Source organism: Convolutriloba macropyga, chromosome 7, assembly GCF_964194025.1.
Source record: "Convolutriloba macropyga chromosome 7, txConMacr16.3, whole genome shotgun sequence".
NCBI classification, from domain to species: domain Eukaryota; kingdom Metazoa; phylum Xenacoelomorpha; order Acoela; family Convolutidae; genus Convolutriloba; species Convolutriloba macropyga.
In genome coordinates, this window is record NC_134474.1 from 43,303,038 (window position 1) to 43,325,097 (window position 22,060).

Sequence of the window (22,060 nt, forward strand, 5' to 3'; positions counted from 1 at the left end):
ATTGCACACTTCAAGATGACCCCCAGAGATGCAAGGAAGTCAACCCGTACCTATTCTCGTACTGGCGAGACTTGCACGTCCGCTCAGGATGTGTTTGTGTGGACGAACGCGTTGCGATTCCACACTCCATTCAAGACGCGGTCTTGGAAAGCCTCCACTTAACGCATCCAGGAAGTTGGGGGATGATAACGCTTGGCCAATACGCGTTCTGGCCGTATATGCACCGCGAAATTCTAAATAAAGCGGCCACGTGCAAACCTTGCACGGATATTGGTAAGAACCTTAAACCTGTTATTCCGGCGTCTAATTGGAAACCTTTATTGCCATGTACAGAGCCAAATGAAGAAATACAGATTGACTTTGGAGGTCCTATCGCGAATGAAAAAGATCAAGACACATATTTTCTTGCATGTATTGATCGTTTTTCCAAATATCCTTCTGTAGAAGTATTTGATAAAGCTAATGGACCAAATGTACTAAAATTTTTAGACGATTACATTCAAACTCACGGTGTTCCCCGAAATATTAGACTTGATCAAGCACGATGTTTAATAGGTTATAAAGTTAAAAACTTTTGCAAACAACGCAATATTAACATACTACCTGCCCCTGTAAATGATCATAGAGCCATAGGATTAGTGGAGCGTTTGATACAAACAATTAAACGACGCTTAGGCTGCATGAAATTAGACAATAGAAATAAAACATTCACAATTAAAGAAGCAATAAAGTCAATTGTATATCAATTACGTATATGTAAACAAAAGACTACAAATGTAACACCTTTCCAAGCACACTTTGGACGTAAGCCAAACACACCACTAAGTAATATAAGTACAACACCTAAATCAACTAATCTGTCATATGAAAACATTCTTCACCACTATTTAGACGCTGATACTGTCCCTGTTGAGGACTATCTGGATGAAAATGGATGGGTGACGGGAGACAGAAGCGACATACTGATTGAAGAGGCAATGCAACTTGCACAAGTTGACGCCGGACGCCGCTACAACGGCGAACACAACAAATCTGTCTCTCGCTTCATATTACATCCCAAACTGAATAACCCCATCCCCAGATCGGAAAAGTCACTGGACTTGAAGCTCGCTCGCAAGGTGACTAAACGCTCCAAACGAGACCTTCGCGGTCTTTGGGAAACACTGGCACCAGGAAGTACGGTTTTTCGTACATCAGATACGACAACCGTCATCAAAGAACCAGGAGTACCTGAAGTAAGTGTTCGCAATAGCGATATTGCTAAATTCGGTACTCGCGCCGAAAGGAATGCTGAACTATGGCAATATGCGCAACGTCGACCCCTCCCTTACGATAAAACTACGGAAGAGAAAATCGCACAGCACACGAAGGACTTAAAGAAGAAGTTTCGCGGGGAGATCAAATTTCGACACCGTCCAACACAGTCAGATGCAGCATCGGGTGTGTCATCTGCCAATAGCAACATTTCAAAAGCAATGTTGGCACGAAAACCACGAAAGCCCCAAGTCGGGGGAAAACGATCACGTAACACATCGGTGAGTATGAATACGTCAAATGCATCGTCTGTTGCTGCCCCTTCAGTAACGTCTTCAACCACGTCTCCCTCGAATACTAGTACTAAACGAAACCGACGAGCTCCAGAATATTACGGATTCGAAAGCTCGGTCAATTCGGTTAGTGATGATTCTACAGCTCCGGTTTCCAAGAAACCGAAACGACCAAATCCGGTGATCGAAACAATCCTCCATGAAGAAGCTACACGGCCGCCAGTTCCCGAAACAGACTATGAATTGACGATTGCAAGCCCCTCTGCACCACCACCAGTGGGAACTTGGTCCCCTGACGAATACAATTACGACGATTACGCCCGTGAAGTTAGCATGAGTGTATTCGATGCGGAAAACCAAATTTAAACTAAAACTATTTCAAACTGTCATTGTTAACTTATTAAATTAGTTCCAATCTGTAATTGTTAAAATCATTTCGGAATTGCCCCGCTTTTCCATTCATTTCATGTTTTCGTTTAATTTTAATTCTCATTGTGTGTTAGTTCTCCATTCCTTTAATTTGATGTTGCATTTGTAACGCTAATTCGCGTATTATAAAGTTGGATGGATTCGAATCACGTTTGTGCATTAATTTATATCGCGTGCATAAAATTTACTGCATATGTCGTCAGTTTCCGTTATGTTTGTTCTCTCTTACATTCGAGACTCAAATACACTAATCCTACGGCACTCATTTATCGTTACTCATTATGTATACTATCTATAATAACCAGTACATATTTTAATATTATTCTAAATTTTATACTGATGCAGTTTAAAATTTTTCGTTCAGCGCAGGATATGTGGTACTGTTGTACCATCATTCAGTTCTCATTTAGTAAATTGTACTTAATTAATTTATACTTGTCCTTGTAAAACTAAAAGTCAATGTTCACATAATTATAAATTACCGCCGACTAAAAAGTCATTATTTCATACTGTTCACACCTCCCACTTTTACTCAACTATTCATTCTTTTGAATCTTCTTACTGTATTCAGTCGTTCACAATCTAATCTCTTTTCCACTAGATAAAAACTTAGCGGATTTGAAGGAGAAATCCATCATCATTTAAATTGTCTACATTCGCACCGCGATTGTAGTTAATTCTAGAAGTAACAATCCAATTGACGTTGGAAACTTGGATTCGTACCTCGAATCCATACATTTAAATCTACGTTGATTCGCAGCACGATTGTACCCTATCGTTAGGGTTATCACAGCCTACAAACCAGCTTAAATGTAAATAGTGTGAATACCACTATAGTAATTACCAGTTATAAGCTTCAAAAGTATGACCTTCTCCTGCTCAGACTTAATCTTGGGGTATGAGTAGTTTTCAGACTATACAGGATAAGTTTAGTCTGGGCGAACTCTATGACCTCAATATAATCATAAAGAAAAATACTGCACATACAGAAACTTAAATTATTCTGGAGATACCATGTTTCAGAACTGAATTAAGTGTTTGCTCTTAAAATGTGCTGGTTCAGCGCTGAAAAAATCTGCGACTCAAGTCCGGGCAGCAAACTGCCTGCAAGTGCTGCATTAACTAACAACTTCTGCTATAGAGAGCTTTCATGTCTTCTGCAAACTGCAAGTGCTGCATTGATCAACGAACTCATACTTTTTGCTTTCAATTTTCAATCTAGTTAGAATTGTTCTCGGTTAAAATTTCCTCAATACAAGTTGTCGATTACAAAATTAGGTGTACAAATGTTTTATTTTTTCATATTGTTTTCTCGGTTCCCATATCGTTTTATAATGATTAAATCGAATATCTAATGATCTACGAAAAGTCTATAGCCTGAAATGGGCACTAAGAAGAGGAGGAAGAGCTTGCAAGAAGCAATTAAAATTTTCATGTAGTTTTTTGTCTTCCGAATTATTATTAATAAAGAAATTTTCTGCTTTCTTTTCAAATAAATTTGTATGACCGAATACAATTCTGTTTATCTAAATTACTGACGATTTTAAAACTATTTCTAGCATTTATTTTAAAATATTTAAGTTCCTCCTCATTCTTACCTCTACCCAAACCCCAAAAACCTTGCCGTGCCTGTTTTACTTTCATTTTTGTGAAAAGTTCCTGTATTTAAACCTACAAAAGACTAATTTTGTTAAAAAAATTGGAAAATAACCTCTTCGAACTACAAAGTGATGTTTTTTTTCTCTACGATGCGTAAATAAAAAAACAAAAATTCCACTGAAGAAAAAGAAAAAAGCCAGCTTGCCCTATATATATTCCCCCATTTTGGGAAAATGTTGAAACAGTTAAGGCAATCTCCTGCTTAATTTTACCCCAACGCTTGTCAAGATATTTCTTGTTCTAAGCTTAAGTTTTGCATTTTTTGGAGCAACTTAATGAAATTGTTTTAACATTAAAACTAAAAAAATTAAAACTTTGGGTTTGATAAACTACCAACAGATACTAAACCACGTACACTGAAAATGTTTTGCAATATAAAGCAGCTTCTCAGAAAATTAATGTGCAAAAAGAGCGATTGGATGCAAAGAAAATTTTTTTGACCAATTCTGGAAACATATTTGACCCGTTTTACCTAAATCAAGCAAATGATATGTTTGGGCATGTTTATGATTTTAGCGGGGGTGCTCTCACATTTTTACAAAATTAGTTTTAATCCTTTAGGAAAATTGTCCTCTTTTTCTTTCTTAATTGAAAAAGCGGTAACAAAATTCACTTTCATTTGCAGATGAGTAAATTAGCCTATTATATAGAGGTTTGTTTTTCTTGCAATAATTTTTGTTAGAGGGGTCGGAAACAATCAAGGAGAAACGAATAAATTCAACTTTGTTTAGTTTTTCGTTTTCTCGAGAAAAAACTTTTTCTTGCATATAAACAGTACCACAGCAGTTCATTTGCATATGGCTTATAGGATAGTTAATCAGCAAAACTAATTTTATGGCATTAAATAAGGTTTTAGTATCATCTAATATTGCAATTAAGAAAAGAAAACAAATGTTTTTTTATATTGTTTTCTCGATACCCATATCATTTTTTAAATATTTAAATCGAATATCTATTGATCTACAAAAAGTCTAAAGCCTGAAATGGGCACTAAGAAGAAGAGGAAGAGCTTGCAAGAAGCTATTAAACTTTTTATGTAGTTTTTTGTCTTCTGAATTATTATTTATTACGAAACTTTCTGCTTTCTTTTCAAACAAACTTGTATGACCGAATACAGTTCTGTTTATCTAAATTGCTGACGATTTTAAAACTATTTCTAGCATTTTTTAAAAAAATATTTACTTTCCTCCTCATTCTTACCCCTACCCAAACCCCAGAAACTTGCCTTGCCTGTTTTACTTTCATTTTTGTGAAAAGCTCCCCTATTTAAACCTACAAAAGACTAATTTTGTAATAAAAATTGGAAAATAACCTCTTCAATCTACAAAATGATGTTTTTTTCTCTGCGATGCGTAAATAAAAAAAATGAAAATGTCACTAACCAAAAAGAAAAAACCAGCTTGCCATATATATTCCCCCATTTCGGAAAAATGTTGGAACAATTAAGGCAATGTCCTGATTAATTTTACCTCAAAGCTTGTCATAACTATTCCTGTTCTGAGAAGAAAAACTCTTATTGACTATCAACTTTGGAAAGCTAAGTTTAAGATTTTTTTGGAAAAACCATAATGAAAATTTTTTAAAATTGCAACTGAAAAAATTAAAACTTTGATTTAGATATAATATCAACAGATAATAAACCACATACACTGAAAATGTTTTGCAATATAAAGCAGCTTCTGAGGAAATTAATGTACAAAAAGAGCAATTAGATGCAAAGAAAAATTATTTGACCAATTCTGTTAACACTTTTCACCCGTTTTACCTAAATCAAGCAAATTATATGTTTGGGCATGTTTAAGATTTAGCGAAGGCGCTCTCACAGTTTTACAAAATTAGTTTTAATCCTTTAGGAAAGTTTTCTTATTTCTAATTTTGTTTCTTAATTCAAAAAGGGGTAACAATGTTCACTTACATTTGCAGATGAATGAGCCTATTATATAGAGTTTGTATTTCTTGCAATAAATTTTGTTAGAGGGGCCGGAAGCAACCAAGGAGAAACGAATAAATTCAACTTTGTTTAGTTTTTTTCGTTTTCTCGTGAAAAAAAAATTTTCTTGCATATAAAGAGTATCAAAGCATTTCATTTGGATATGGCTTATAGGATAGTTAATCAGAGAAACTGATTATATGGCAATAAATAGGGTTTTATAATCATCTAATATTGCAATTACGAAAAAGAAAAAAAATTGTTTTCTTTTTTCATATTGTTTTCTCGATTCCCATATCAATTTTTTAATAATTAAATCGAATATCTATTGAACTGCAAAAAGTCTAAAGCCTAAAGTGGGCACTAGGAAGAGGAGGAAAAGCTTGCAAAAAGCAATTAAACTTTTTAATTAGTTTTTTTGTCTTCTAGGTTATTATTATTTAAGAAAATTTCTGCTTTATTTTCAAACAATTTTGTTTGATCAAATGCAATTCTGGTTATCTAAATTACTGACGATTTTAAATTATTTCTAGCAGTTATTTTAAAATATTTAAATTCCTCCTCATTTTTAGCCCTACCCAAACCCTCAAAACCTTGCCTTGCCTGTTTTACTTTGATTTTTGTCAAAATCTCCCCTATTGAAACCTACAAATGACAGATTTTGTAATAAAAACTCAAAGCTTGCCATAATTTTTCTTGTTCTGAGAAGAAAAACTCTTTTTGACTATCATCTTTGGAAAGCTAAATTTAAGCATTTTTTGGAGCAACCTCAATGAAAATTTTTTAAAATTGAAACTGAAAAAATTAAAACTTTGATTTAGATATAATATCAACAGATACTAAACCACATACACTGAAAATGTTTCGCAATATAAAGCAGCTTTTCAGAAAAACAAGGTGCAAAAAGAGCAATTCGATGCAAAGAAAGATTATTTGACCAATTCTGTAAACATATTTGACCCGTTTTGCCTAAATCAAGCAAATGAAATGTTTGGGCATGTTTATGATTTTAGCGGGGGTGCTCTCACAGTTTTACAAGATTAGTTTAAATCCTTTAGAAAATTTTTCCTCTTTTTCTTTGTTTAATACAAAAAGCGGTGACAGTATTCACTTGGGTTTGAAGATGAATGAATTAGTCTATTATATAGAGGTTTTTTTCTTGCAATAAGTTTTGTTGGAGGGGCCGTTAACAACCAAGGAGAAACGAATAAGTTCAACTTTGTTTAGTTTTTCGTTTTCTCGAGAAAAAACTTTTTCTTGCATGTAAATAGTACCACAGCAGTTCATTTGGATATGGCTTATAGGACAGTTAATCAAAGAAATTAAGTATACGGCAATAGAATGTTTCATAATCATCTAATATTGCGATTAGGAAAATTTTTTTTCATATTTTTCTTGATTCCCATATCAATTTTTTAAAGATTAAATTGAATATCTATTGAACTACAAAAAGTCTAAAGCTTGAAATGGGCACTAAGAAGAGGAGGAAGAGCTTGCAAAAAGCTATTAAATTTTTCATTTAGTTTTTTTGTCTTCTGAATTATTTTTATTTAAGAAATTTTCTGCTGTCTTTTCAAACAAATTTTTATAACGGAATACAATTCTGTTTATCTGAAATACTGACGATTTGAAAATCGTCAGTTATTTCTAGCAGTTATTTTAAAATATTTAATCTCCTCCTCCTTCTTACCCGTACCCGAACCCCAAAAACCTTACCTTGCCTGTTTTACTTTCATTTTTGTGAAAAGTTCCTCTATTTAAACCAACAAAAGACTAGTTTTGTAAAAAAAAATTGGAATATAACCTCTTCGAACTACAAAGTGATGTTTTTTTCTCTGCGATGCGTTAATAAAAAAATGAAAATTTCACTGAAGAAAAAGAAAAAAGCCAGCCTGCCATATATATTCCCCCATTTTGGAAAACTGTTGGAACAATTAAGACAATCTCCTGCTTATTTTTACCTTAAGGTGCCCAAGACCAAGCGCGATCAGCAATCGACGGCAGGCATAGATGTTAGAACAACGACAATTCTTAATTTTCCCTTATAACTTTAATTTAGCCTTAACCATTAAAAAAGTTGAAGAATTGTTTTACACAAAGTTGGAAAAAGGGTATGTTGTCTCGTAGTGCCACATTGTAGAACGGCAGTGAACTTTCTGTTTAGCGTTTGCTAACAAATCGCTGTTCTCATTTGCTGATTAAATATTGCCATTAAACAACCCTACTCAAAGTCCGCAGCGAAAATTTTATCTCAATTGCGGCTGGTTGACCTTTTTGCTATAGTTGTAGTTGTGAACATTTTTACAAAATGGGATCGAAAATTCCAATTATTGTGCTCCTGATTGGTAAGTGTATCTTCATTACCTCACATTCAGTTCACTGATGCCAAACATATGTTTTCACACTTATCCTGTATTTTCCACAATAGATTTTGTTTCGAACTGAAGTAAATTACTTTCGTAACTAGTCGTTTAAAATTTCCACGTCAGATATAATATACGTTCTATTTTACTAGTACAATACTATAAGGCAAAATTAAGGGTATTCTGCGAAACATAAAAATATCTTCTGAAGTATAGCTAATCTTTCTTTCGAATAGTACAAGCTCCCAGGTAGAGAATTGATCTCAGATTAGACCAACATAAACTTTTCTTGGCAACCATATCTAAGCATTTATGGAGTTTATGGTAACTTGGAAACCATATAACAGACCATGGAATAAATCAATTTTGCTCGAAAAGCTCTTAAAGCAACCATGCATTGTATTCTGAGTGGAGAAAAACTTATCGAGACACTTGAAAAAAAAATGAAGTTCGTGGTATCTTGTGAACCATATCCAAGACTATACATATTGATGGTGCCATGTACGACCACAAATGTCAAAGTCGCGACAACGGGTGGCTACAGGTCGGGTGTGGACTTCTTTGTACTCTGCTGCATACTGCATTCCTGATCCTAATATGGAATGTGTATGGTCTTGTAAGAACCATAAAAGAATCATATAAGAACCATATATGGTGCCATTTTACCATGAAATGTTTTGATGTGTGGAAAGGTTTCAATGCCATGTGGAGTATTTGAAGGTGCTTCTGGAACAAAAAAGTAAACTTGAAATCTTCGATGCCATAAAAGAATCATAAATGGAATTATTGACAACCATATCAAGGTCGGACAAGAAACTTTTGTATGGCCTGTATGGGACCATATATGGTGTTGGATATGGTTCCCAAGAAAGATCAAAACGGGGACCATATTTCTGCACTTTTTGCTTTTTTATGTTAATCACAGAACAGAAAATTTCAAATCAAAGTTTATTAATGAGCTGTACATTTGGTTTTGTAAGAAGTTTCAAAGAGAAATGTCTAGTTTTTCACTCAAAAATTTATGTTCGTTTTGACTTTTAAACATACTTCTTTTCAAAATTAACAAAGGATTATTGCGCTCTGCCACTTTTTTCTCTTTGTTTGGTCAAGTTGTAGTTTTTTTGGTCAACTTGTTCGTGGTCTGCAAAAACAGGTCGCATCGTCTTTTTGAGGAATTAAAAATTAAGTATATTTTTGGTTTTACGTTTTAAATAATTGTTTTTTTTTGCTTTGATACTACGAGTTTTCACATTAAATTTTCCATTTTCTGGACATTTTTCAGTTTTTGAGGCTCCTTTTTTTGTCATGTCACACCGTTTACAGGTCAAATATTACATTGTTGGCATTTTTTAGTGAGTAGATTATGGTTTTAACGGCTTCGACATAGTCCTATAGTAGAAATTAATGATTTTTTTCTTTAATTATTGATCTCTCCTCTTTGTAGTCACGTGAAAAATGCTGGTAAACTGCAATTGTTAGTAGCTTGATTTTAATAAGCAAAGGAATCTATTTAATGATTAGAGTTTGTAGCAAAAATTTTTCTTGACTTTGAATTCAAATGTATGAACTTTTCCGTTTGTACCCATAGCTTATTGGTTGCTTTTTATTTGCATCCCTCAGACGCATGCACCATAATTTATTTTTTTAATGACACGTGCTCTGTAGATGAGGGTGCATGCATACTGCACTGGTGTGGGGAAGAAATGTAAAAGATCCCAAACGATTTTTTTAGAAAAAAATAGATGCAATTCTAACTTTGCACTTTGCTGTTCTTTTTTTCTACTTGATGTAGATGTCTAGCTAAATAATTATTGGTATCATATTACATTATTGGTGCTAAAAATATGCACAATTGATCACATCAAACGTCTGATCTTCATTGCTTATTGCTTCAAAAGCTACATCACCGGTTTTTTTTGCAAAAATTGATTTAGTTTTAGATTTTTGTTTGTATTTGTTGTTCATTATGCAGACGTGTCACTTACTCTGAGTAATGAATGATTTGTGTATCGTTCTTTGGAAAAAATGAACCTATTTAAAGAACCTATTCAAAATGAACCTATTTAAAGAACTTTTTGCATATCCAGTCTACGAAAACAATAGTACTTCTCATGAACAGTGGAGTGTAACTGAACTAACAATGCTGCTGTTATCAAATTTTTATAAAGAGCAATGACAAAAACGATTATGGGAACAACGAAATAATGTTTTCTATTGCTGTATCCTAGAAACATTCAACCAATGAGCTGATTTATTGAAAAAAGTATTCGCAACAGATTATGATTTCAGCAAAAATTTGCCTAAATTACTTGTTTTCATGTACAGGATCTCACTCAAAAATGTTTCAACATTTAAAGTTTGTTGTGAAGAGTTATTACCAAGATATTACAAAAAGTGCTTTCTCAAGTGTTATAGAGCAGGTTAATGAATGATAAACGTTTTCCAAATGTGTTTCAGGATGCTTTATCAGGGGTTGTTTCTTTGTTAGAGCGAGGAGTGAATGGGAATCATTAGTTTTCATGCTATCTGATAATAGTGGAAACAGTATCAACCAGAAATGTGCCCAACTCAGGTTTTTGACATTTCTAATATGAAATTTTTTATTTCAATTGAATTCCTTTTTTAAATGTAAAGAAGTTGAAACAAAAATCTTGAACGATTGATTTTTGCAGATTCCGTATTAAAATGATTTTAAGGTACCTGACACATACTCCTTTAAAAAATTTTACCAATTATAAGATGTCATATGAAATATGGTGAAAGCCAATATTCGGCGCATTTTAGGGATGAAAATAGCTTGAAATGCCATGAAGAGCCATGAATAAATTGAATATGGTGATTCAGGCAAACCCAAGGTTCCGACCCACTTCAGTAGGGGAGGAACAATACACTCAAATGTTTTTTGTTGAGCCAATTTTGGCCGATTGATATATTCTTTGTAGATTGTAGAGGCTTGTGAATGGTATCATTAGAAAAACCGTCCAGCGTAGAATACATAACTGTTTCTAACTCTTTTTTTGGTTATTTCTTACAGTCTTTTTTAAAAACATTTCTGCACTTTTTGCTTTTTTTTGTTAATCACAGAACAGAAAATTTCAAATCAAAGTTTATTAATGAGCTGTACATTTGGTTTTGTAAGAAGTTTCAAAGAGAAATGTCTAGTTTTTCACTCAAAAACTTATGTTCGTTTTGACTTTTAAACAATCTTCTTTTCAAAATTAACAAAGGATTATTGCGCTCTGCCACTTTTCTCTTTGTTTGGTCAAGTTGTAGTTTTTTTGGTCTACTTGTTCTTGGTCTGCAAAAACAGGTCGCATCGTCTTTTTGAGGAATTAAAAATTAAGTATATTTTTGGTTTTACGTTTTAAATAATTGTTTTTTTTTGCTTTGATACTACGAGTTTTCACAATAAATTTTCCATTTTCTGGACATTTTTCAGTTTTTGAGGCTCCTTTTTTTGTCATGTCACACCGTTTACAGGTCAAATATTACATTGTTGGCATTTTTTAGTGAGTAGATTATGGTTTTAACGGCTTCGACATAGTCCTATAGTAGAAACTAATGATTTTTTTCTTTAATTGTTGATCTCTCCTCTTTTTAGTCACGTGAAAAATGCTGGTAAACTGCAATTGTTAGTGGCTTGATTTTAATAAGCAAAGGAATCTAGTCAATGATTAGAGTTTGTAGCAAAAAATTTTCTTGACTTTGAATTCAAAAGTATGAACTTTTCCGTTTGTCCCTTTAGCTTATTGGTTGCTTTTTATTTGCATCCCTCAGACGCATGCGCCATAATTTACTTTATAATGACATGTGCTCTGTAGATGAGGGTTCATAGTGCGCTGGTGTGGGGAAGAAATGTAAAAGATCCCAAATGATTTTTTTAGGAAAAATAGATGCAACTCTAACTTTGCACTTTGCTGTTCTTTTTTGTCTACTTGATATAGATGTCTAGCTAAATAATTATTGGTGTCATATTACTTTATTGGTGCTGAAAATATGCACAATTGATCACATCAAACGTTTGATCTGCATTGCTTATTGTTTCAAAAGCTACATCACCTGGTTTTTTTTTGCAAAAATTGATTTAGTTATAGATTTTTGTTTGTATTTGTTGTTGATTTAGTTATAGATTTTTGTTCATTATGCAGACATGTCACTTACGCTGAGTAGTGAATGATCTGTGTATCGTTCTTTGGACAAAATGAACATATTTAAAGATATCAGTTGAAAACTATGCTTTTAATGATTTTTTATTGACTTTTAATAACTTTTTACTCTAATTTGTTTTGTTACGGAATAAATTATGGTTTTAACGTTTTCCACAAAATTGTCTCCAAAATCTATTGGTATCATTCTGTCAAATTTTTTTGTTTTCATAGAATGAAAATAAACTTTTTAATTTGCCGTTTTTGTTCACTTTTGTCAATTTGTTACCGAGTGTCATTAAGAACTGGTTGCATTGTTTTTCTAGTGAAGTGCAAATTTTTTTAGTTTAGTTGATTTTTGTCTGTATTTTGTCTTCCTTTGAAGTTTTGGTTCAAAAGATAAACGTTGTTTTGAATGTCAATTATGTTCCTTGTTGTTAATTGATTTTGTTGTTGGTCTTGTCTCGTAATCTTTATAATTGCAGTTTTCGTCTCCCCCTAATATGGCATTACTTACTTTTCTAAGGGACTTGCGCTGGAAGAAATTCGTTGTTCATACACCAATTACTTTTGAACAGTGTTTCTCTTCTTCTATCTCTTCCTCAATGGGTAGACAATTATGCCAAAATGTTGATGAGTGGCGTCGGAACATTATTTGCAAACGCACATTACTCAGCCTCTTTATTTAACTATCGATTTATGTACGAAAACTGGATAAATGCCTCGTTGAAAAGTGCATTGAAAAAAAAGCTGGATAATCAACTGAAAAACTGGGGTTAATGCCTGGTTAATATCAGCATTGTGCAAGTCTCATTACAAATCTAGTATAATTCCTGATTCAGAATTAAGATTATGTCGGACGCTCATTTTACAGTTCATCAGACGCTCATTTTACCGTTCATTCAGACGCTCATTTTACAGTTCATTCAAACAGTTGACCTTTAAAAGCTCCTTTTTTGAATACACAAAATCGTTTCGTGCACATTAAATTGAACAAATTCTCACAGTTTCTTCTACATAAAACATTTCCTGTGAAGATAAAAGCAATGAATATAGTTAACAGCTGTCAACGTCCCAACCTGCTAACTCTTGATGAATGGAAATAGCTAAATAAAGATACTTCCTACAAACTTTATATTGATTTGTCTAATAAATTACATCGTAAAGAATTATTTATTGAACAAGTCTTAAAGGGACTCAAAACGAAAATTGATGCTCATCCCTGCCTTGGAGGAGAACAAGACAACAAGTCTGAGAAACAGTCAGCATCATCCCCCAATGGTTTCGGTTTGTTCCAGGTACAGGTCAGAGATTTCAAAAAAATGATTTCACGACTTTGCAGGAGAATTGTGTTTTGGGTAGTAGCATAATAGCAAAACTGTATGACGATGCAAGTATTCCACTGGACGTTGCAAATCATGCCTACCGGGGTTCCTCGACGCTTGGAAAACTAAAAGTTGTTGACAAGTATGAATAAAAAACTAAAAACCCTAATTTTGCAGGATGGGACTAATAGCGTTTCAAAATCTTCCAAAAATGGTAAAGATTTGTTTGCTGACTATCAAAAACTGGTTGATAAATGCATGGAAAAATTTACTCCCGATTCAATGGTGCTGTGTGAAATTCCTCCCTTTAGAGAGATACCTATAAACAGTGATAAAAATGAAAAATTGCAGTTTTCATTGATTTGCTAAATAGTACTTATGGGAATGTGGGAATGTTGATAATGCAATTGTAGTGCTTAAGCTAAATGATATTATTCGAAGTGTTCCAACCTACAATCCACGCATCACACATTTCAACCAACTGTACCATGACAATGTGCATCTAAATTATAAGTTGGGAATACCATTCCTGAAAAACATACTGCTAGGATACCTGTTAAAATCCTCAAATGGGGTTATTGACTTCAGTAAAGTAACATCTAACGCTTCTTATATAATGCAGAATAAGTTCTCTAATTATCAGCAACGCTAATTTTCACAGCCTCCAAACAACAGCCAATCATTTAATCGTTATCATCCATATTAATTGTTGTCAAACCTTGACATTTAGATGAAATAAACAGAAACATTTTGATAGTTTGTTTGATTCATTGGGCACGGGCGGTTTGACATCAATAACTGAGTATAATGTTGAAAGCTGTACTTCTGATAAATTTATGTTATTCATTTTTGACGAGGCAATTAGTGGTTTTAAACTTTCCCACGCCACTGAGCCTCACTTAAAACTCTAAATTGAAAAAACTTGATTTGTGTTTGATAAAAGTTGACCTGCTGAAAGTTTTCGGCTTCGTATGTTTTTCCTCATCTGGGCTCATTTTCCTTCTATATGTTCATTTACTTATGTTCATTCACTTATGTTAATTGAGTTCATTGTCTTTGGCACTTCATCCGCAGCAGAGTCTATTAAAGTTGGCAACCATATAATAAAAGAAGTTGAGAATGTGAAATACTTCGGAGTAATTTTGGACAAAAAATTGTTGTACCAACAACAAGTTGAACAAATACTCGGCAAGATGGCGCAAGGAATAAAAACACTTTATGTCCTGAGAAAAGTAGTACCATACCATTTGCGCAAAATCCTATTGAATTCTCGTGTAATTATTCATCTCCAGTACTCAGCTGTTTTGCTTTCGTCAATTTCAAAAAACCTTCTGACAACCTTAGAAAAGCAACTCAATTGTGCAGTTAAAGCTTGTTATTTTCAACGATTTAACTGTTCATCACTTAGTATCAAACTTGATAATTATATACTGCCAATTAAACAATTGCTTGAATACAGAACAGCACTGTATGTCAATCAACTCTTGACATTTAAGAAGCCTGCCTTCCGGAGAAAAACAAGACTTAGCTTGCCAACATATAAGTTTTACAGACATTCAAGAACGAAAACTATTTTTCTTGAAGAGAGGTCAAAAACATCATGGCTGGACAAAAGTATCATCCGAAGAGGCTTATCATTTAATAATTGTCTTGAAAAAAACTTAAAAGGGAATTAGTCAAACAGGCGGGTTAAAAAAGTTCTCAAAAACTACTTTTCCAACAATTTCAGAAGGACCCAATGGGAAACATTGGGTCAGCAATGTTTCTTGAAAAGCTTTTAAATTTAACTAAGCTTCATTTTTGAGTTTGTATTCTCACATGGGAGCTTAGAATTTGTTTCTTCTACCTAGAGAAGAAAATCTTTTATCTGTTACTTATAATTTATGTTATATCTTTACACTGCCATTTGTGTTATTTTTAGGCTCCTTGATACTCATTTAGAAATTCAGTGTTTTTTTATGTCATATTTTACGCTTGTCAGACTGACTCCAAGTCTTGTCCAGGAGTTAAAAAGTGGCTGATAACACTTGCGAAGTCTAAATCCAATTTAAAATCTAAAAGCGAAATCTAAAAATGTTTAAACTACACGGGAAATCCAAAAAATATTTCCAGAAAACGCTGAAAGTAGCCGGAAATTGTCAAAAAATGAATTTGGGAAACCCAGTGATAGAAGTATTTGGAACTAGTGGAGAGCAGCCTGGGCTCAGTAACCAACTGATAAAAAAGGTACTGCATATTTCGGCTCATTGCTATTATCGTTTTTTGACTGATCTGGCTCTGTCGTACGCGGATGAAATGGCGTACTTGATCTTGAGTCGCGAGTTCTGTTTATGTTCTATGTCCTTCTTGCGCGGCGAGTGCGCTTTACACAATTTCTAAATGAATCCGCTTAGCGAATCGCTTAAGGACTAATTGTTTACTTTACTCGATTTGTAAAGACAGTTAATGAAGAATAAGTTAAATTGAGCAACTGTACGCGAAGTGCAAAACTAAGAGAATGAAGATTAAGGCAACTGGTATTCCAGAAGTCATAACGAAATGTGAACACTAATTTTCCCGTTGTGGGAAAATGGGAGCAACAGACTAGCATATGAAATAATAATGACTTATGCACATGCCCCTCAGGAATAGGTACACTAAATAAATTAAGTACATCGTATGATAAGTTTACTGCACTAAATTAATTTATGATGTATGACATTTCTCCCGCTTCAAAGAAAATTAAAATTGCATAAAGTAAAACTTTAATAACAATATGAATAATAATAACACTTATTCACCGGTTAAATAGTATCAACAATATATTTACTGGTTATCATAGCTAGTCATATTTAATAATATATCAAGTTTTAATATATCAGAGTTTTCACATGTCTTCTTCATCAATGATCTGTTCATTTGAAGTGCTGTGATCGGCTGGCCGTATACGGGGGTCAATCGGAGACACCTGTCCTATGATAGGTGAGGGAAAGTCGTTATGAATCGGTTCAACTCGAGTAGCTGTATCCACAATTGTTTGTATAACTGAAGGTTGAATCGATTCGATGTCGCCTATTCGTCGCTTCCTACGGGGTGGAGCAAAGTTCGGAGGACACGAATTAGTAGAGTCACCTGATGAATCTTCTTTGTCATATCCATAATATTTAGGACTTTTCCTAGTCCGTTTGGTTGTTCGTGTAAGAGTATGGGCTAAAGTTGTTGTTGGAACTGAAGGAGATGATACGAGTTCTTCTTGCTGAGTATTTGTAGGCGGGGGTGCAATAAATACTTCTTCAGTTATAATTTGCTGTTCGGGAGCAGCCTCTGGAATTTCAGGTATTACTTGGGGAGCGAAATTGTCTGGAACTTTCGGCATACGTACTCGCATTGCGCGAGCAATGTTGGACTTATTCGAGGATACACCACTACCAGTTTCTCGTTTTCTGTGTTTCATTTTTCTGTCTCCTTTCTGGATGCGGGTACACTCTTTAATGTGGCTAAGTATCTTAGCCTCAGTTGTTTTCTCGTGTGTGCAGTGTCCTCTGCGGTTAATGTAGTCGGTCAATTTGGTTTTTCGTTCTTCACGAGTACCAAAATTTGCAATATCGCTATTGCGTACTGTCACTTCCATCTTACCCGGCTCGCGAATGACCGAAGTGTATTGGTCGGTCTTTTGTACTACCGATCCTGGGGCCAACACCTCATACAAGCCGTCCAGATTCTTCTTGGATCTCTTATGAAGGTGCTTCTTTCGGGCAATGTTTAATTGGACGGCGTGTTCTTTCAATGGGAGTGGACGATGTGCTTGCGTGGTGCGAAGGAAGCGTGATTCATTATCAGTTGCTAGCCGTTCGCGATTGGTAGCATCCTTTGTCGCCTTACACATATTACGTTCAATTTCGTCGTCACTCCGGCTGTTTCCCCAGTGTTCCTCCGGCAGCAATTCGTTAGGCGTTACAGTTTGTTCATCTAAATAATGATTCAAAATTTTTTCATAACTTAAGTCAGATGATTTGGGTTGAGTACTTATATTACTAAGTGGTTCATTGGCTTTACGCCCGAAGTGAGATTCGAATGGCGAAAGCTTAGTTGTTTTATGTTTACATATGCGAAGCTGGTATATAATTGATTTTAATGCTGCTTTAATGGTGAACGTATTTACTTCTTTATATGCGTCTTTAATACATGCCAAGCGTTGTTTAATAGTACCAATAAGTCGTTCAACTAAACCTATTGAACGATGATCATTTGCCGGAGCTGGTATTAGTGTGATAATGTTTTTTGTACAAAAATTTTTTACGTGGTTACCTATAAGACAACGGGCTTGATCTATTCTTAAGGAACGAGGAACTCCATGAATTTGTATATAATTATCTAAGAATTTTATGACATTCGAGGCATTTGCATTATCAACTAATTCCGCAGAAGGGTATTTTGAAAATCTATCAATGCATGTTAAAATGTATATTTCATGTTCTTTTTCGTTATTAATGGGCCCTGCAAAATCTATTTGTATTTCTTGGTTTGGAACTATACATGGTGTATGTGCTTTAAATTGTTTTGCGGGAATAACAGATATTAAGTTTTTACCGATAGCAGTGCAAGATTTGCACTCTATTGCTTTGACAAGCAAGTCGCGATTCATGTATGGCCACCAGCAGTGCTGAGCCATACATATCATCCCCCAGCTACCCGGGTGACTTGCATGTAGATCGTCAATGAGGGCCTCTTTGAGTGCATGCGGAATGGCCACCTTCTCGTCCATGCAAACACACCCGCCGGTCACATGAAGGTCCCGCCAATAGCTATGAAGATACGGGTTGAGGGCCTTCAGTCTTTCTTCATCCCCCCGAATTATGCAGTCTCGCACTTCTTTTAGAACTGCGTCCTTACTTGTGAGTGATGCAATTAGACCTTTGCTAAATACTTTTCCCACCACTCATTCAAACGACATTACTTGGGGGCTACCCGTTAGTGGGGTGCTTAAATTTGAATGCGAGGAGGATCTGCGTGGCGTACTCGTTGTTGCATTGTCAGTGAATGACACGCGAGGCGAAGCTTTGGTAGATCGAGAGGAGTGTTTTTCCCTTGAGAGATGAAGCTTGTTGACTCATTGTTGACGAGAGTTGAGTTTTTTCAATTAAGTTAATTGACAAAGAGGAAGACAACTGAGTTTCACGTTGAGTTTGGGCAAAAAGCACTTGATTGTTGTTTATTAATTGAGCACGTGAGTTATTTAAGGTATTTGAGTGTGGCTTACTAAAAAAGGTAGGAATTTGAGGCTGATTATTGATTGACAAGTGAGAATGACTTAAAGGAGTAAATTTGGAAGCATTTTGGTAAGCGAGTGACGCTTTACTTGTATTTACTAGCCTTTGAGACTCAATTTGTACAGGATTAGTTGTAAATGGTAGACTATGTGACGCAGATTTAGAGTTAATTGGGTAATTAGTAACTTGCGTTGCAAAAGAATCAACTAAGGAATGCATTTTAGTCTTTTGAGTAAATAGTAAAGGATTATGCCGGGCGGGTGTTAAATTGTTTAAGAAATTGTGTACTCGCGGTGCGAGATCGGAGGTGGTATTAATTAAATTAGAAGTGTTAACTTTTGGAGTAGGATATGTGTTAGCGAGTGCGAAATCATTTTGACTGGAATGTACTCGCTGATTATGTACACTAGTACAATTAATACCATTAGTGGAATGGAGAAATAAATTATGCATTTGATCCGCGAATGATTTAGTTTTATTAGTTAAATGTACGTGTGGGGCGTGTGTGCTATACGGATGATTGAATTTAAAGGAGGTTACATTAGAGTTGTATTTCCGTGCCGCGAGATTTGAACTATCATTTGTTAAGCGAACATGCTGGGCGGAATTTATGTCTAAATTGGAAGTTTGTTTTGAATAGAATTTTGGACTATTGTTTCGCGGGGCGAGATTTGAATTAACGTTTGTTAAGCGTACACGCTGGGCGGATTTTATGTCTGAATTAGAAGGTTGCTTTGAATAGTATTTTGAACTATTATTTCGCGAAGCGAGTAAATCAGAAATTACAGTTTGAGGAATTTGTGTTGCATAATTTATGGTTAAAACTTGTGCTGTATGGGTGGTGGAATTTTTATGTTCACCATCAATATCAATAGATAATTTATTAAGTGAATTAGCTGTGAGATTGTGTTTTTGTTGAAGTAATTGGGCATCAGAATGTATGCTCGATAACGTTGCAACTAAAAATTCCTCGTCATATTTGGAAACACTTTTTGCTGGTTGATATGGATTACGAGATATGTAATCAACTAGACCCATTTTCGCGCCAGGTAAATGCTCTATTGAGAATTGATAAGGCAAAAGACGGTCAACCCACCGTGATAACCTACTATTGTAACTTTTATTTGATCGATGTTCTTTTAAGATGGAAAGTAATGCGCGGTGATCAGTGATAACAGTGAATTCTTTGCCATACAAATAATTTTTAAAATATTCTCTGGACCAAACTACCCCAAGAAGTTCTAATTCGTTAATACTATAACGTTCTTCACTACTGTTTAAAAATTGGGATGCAAAAGATATCGGCTTCCAACCATCAACTGTTAGTTGTTCTAGTGCTGCTCCCAATCCGGAGCGTGAAGCATCACATTTGATTCGCGTTTCAAATTGGGGGTTTTAATGAATGTTTTCTGTATGATTTGCTATGCGAGTTTTAATAGCATTAAAATGTAGTGTATGAGTGTCAGTCCAAATGTATTTAGTGGATTTACGAAGTAGAGGTCTTAACGGGTGGCAAAGTTGAGCTAAATTGGGAATAAATTTACTAATATAATGGACTGAGCCGAGGAATGAGCGTAATTTTTTAAGTGTATTAGGAGTTTGTAATGGCATAATAGAGGATGTTTTGGATTCGAGTGGCGAGATCACAGATTGAGTTATATTATATCCTAACCATGAAATTTGTTGTTTTGCAAAGTGGCATTTCGGAAGATTAATACGAAAGTTATGTGCATCCAATTTTTTAAGACAATCTAATACATGTTGGAAGTGATCATCTTCTGAACCTTTGCTAACAATTAAAATGTCGTCTAAGAAACAGAATGTATTTTTAACTCCAATCAGAGTGTTATCCATTGCCTTCTGAAACTCGGCAGGCATGTCTGTAAGACCGTAGAATCCTGTCTTGAATCGATATGTGCCTGTCATGTCACCACTTATAATAATAAAATTTCAATGATTAGCAGTTTCAGGGTGTAAGTTTAGTTGATTGTAAGCGTATTTAAGATCAATAGTAGAGAAATATATTTGTTCCGCGGGTTCTGTTTTGTAATTTGTTATTATTTGTGATATCGAATCCATAAGTTTTTCATTATTTGGCATGTGATATTTGTTCTTGTGTATTGCTTTGTTAAGAGTTTTAGAATCTAGTGCTAATTTTATGGTTTGATCTCGTTTGACTGTGATTACAATAGGCGAAATAAAATATTGGTCAGAACAGTTATTCAGTTTTTCTATATGTCCCTCTACAAGAAGTTTTTTAATTTCAGTATTTACTCGTTCTTGCAAATTGATGGGTACTCTTCTACCCTTTTGATGTTTTGGCTGAAAATTTCGATGAAATTTAGATTTGACAATGTGTATTTTTGAGCGATCAATACGTGTAATAAGTTGAGGGAATTGTTGTGCGATACGTGTTTTAAATGGACATTGAGATGTGATAGTGTTGACCATACTACCTTCCTGTTTTGGGATTTGAGTTACTGAGATTCCAAGAGCGTCAAATAGATCTCTTCCCACTAGTGGTTTTAGTCCATCACGGACTACTACAAATTCAGCTTCTTCAAGTCGCCATCCATTGCTCGCAATTGGTGCCTGTATCATACCTATCACGTTTATGGGTTCGTTTGAAAATGTTTTGAGTTCCTGGGGAGGCGCTATCATCAACCAACGAGCAAGGGGAGAATTTTCCACAATTTCCGAAGCAAGAGACTCGGGCAAAATACTGCACACACTGCCGGAATCAATGAGAAGTCCAACATGGGTGTTACCAATTTGTAGGATAGTGTTCTTTGGTTCGATCTGTATTGCGTTACTTGCGATGCTAGCGACCATATTGTCATCTGAGCTGTCGTAATCCGATTCGCATTGCGGGTTATAATTCATATTTTGTATGGCATTTACCGTTTGATCAATTGTAGTTTCTTCAACGGAGTTAACATTACAGCGACTAGATTTGTTTGATGAGGATTTCGGTTTTCTGCACACTCGCGAAAAATGGTTTTGGAGGCCACAATTATTGCAAGTCTTGCCTCTCGCAATGCAATTGACTTTAAGATTAGCTGACCAAGTTAAGCCACAGTTCCTGCAGAGTTGGTTTGGTGATCGAGGAAAGCTGGATGTAGTCGGCCGTTGATTCGGTGGTCGAAGAGGTCGTTGAGGAATTATTGCATTAACTTGCGGAGCAGATTGCGAGTTTGTAATTTGTAGTTGGTTTGTTTGACCTAGTTCCATATTTATGGCCAAACGTAATGCTTGGGCTGGTTCTAAAGTTTCTCGCAACAATTCCCGTTGAATTTCTGGATCTAACATATTTGCAATAAATAAGTCTCTGATGAGGGTGTCTTCTTGACTTCCGAGCTCACAATTTTCAGAAAGTTCTTTCAATTTTCCGAAGAAATGTTCGATAGACTCTC

General features: G+C 34.8%; 2 protein-coding genes across 2 annotated transcripts in view; both read left to right on the top strand.

The window, feature by feature from the left end:
• LOC142342888 (V-type proton ATPase subunit F-like) overlaps positions 1 to 22,060 on the top strand; it is a 245,543-nt gene that overhangs the window by 50,638 nt on the left and 172,845 nt on the right. The window lies entirely within an intron of this gene.
• Positions 7,874 to 22,060, top strand: part of LOC142343042 (uncharacterized) — a 53,309-nt gene continuing 39,122 nt past the window's right edge. Inside the window, exons 1-2 of the mRNA XM_075394729.1 lie at positions 7,874 to 7,910; positions 10,386 to 10,500. Of these exons, the coding sequence (XP_075250844.1) occupies positions 7,874 to 7,910; positions 10,386 to 10,500 (152 nt within the window). The remainder of the gene's footprint in view (positions 7,911 to 10,385; positions 10,501 to 22,060) is intronic.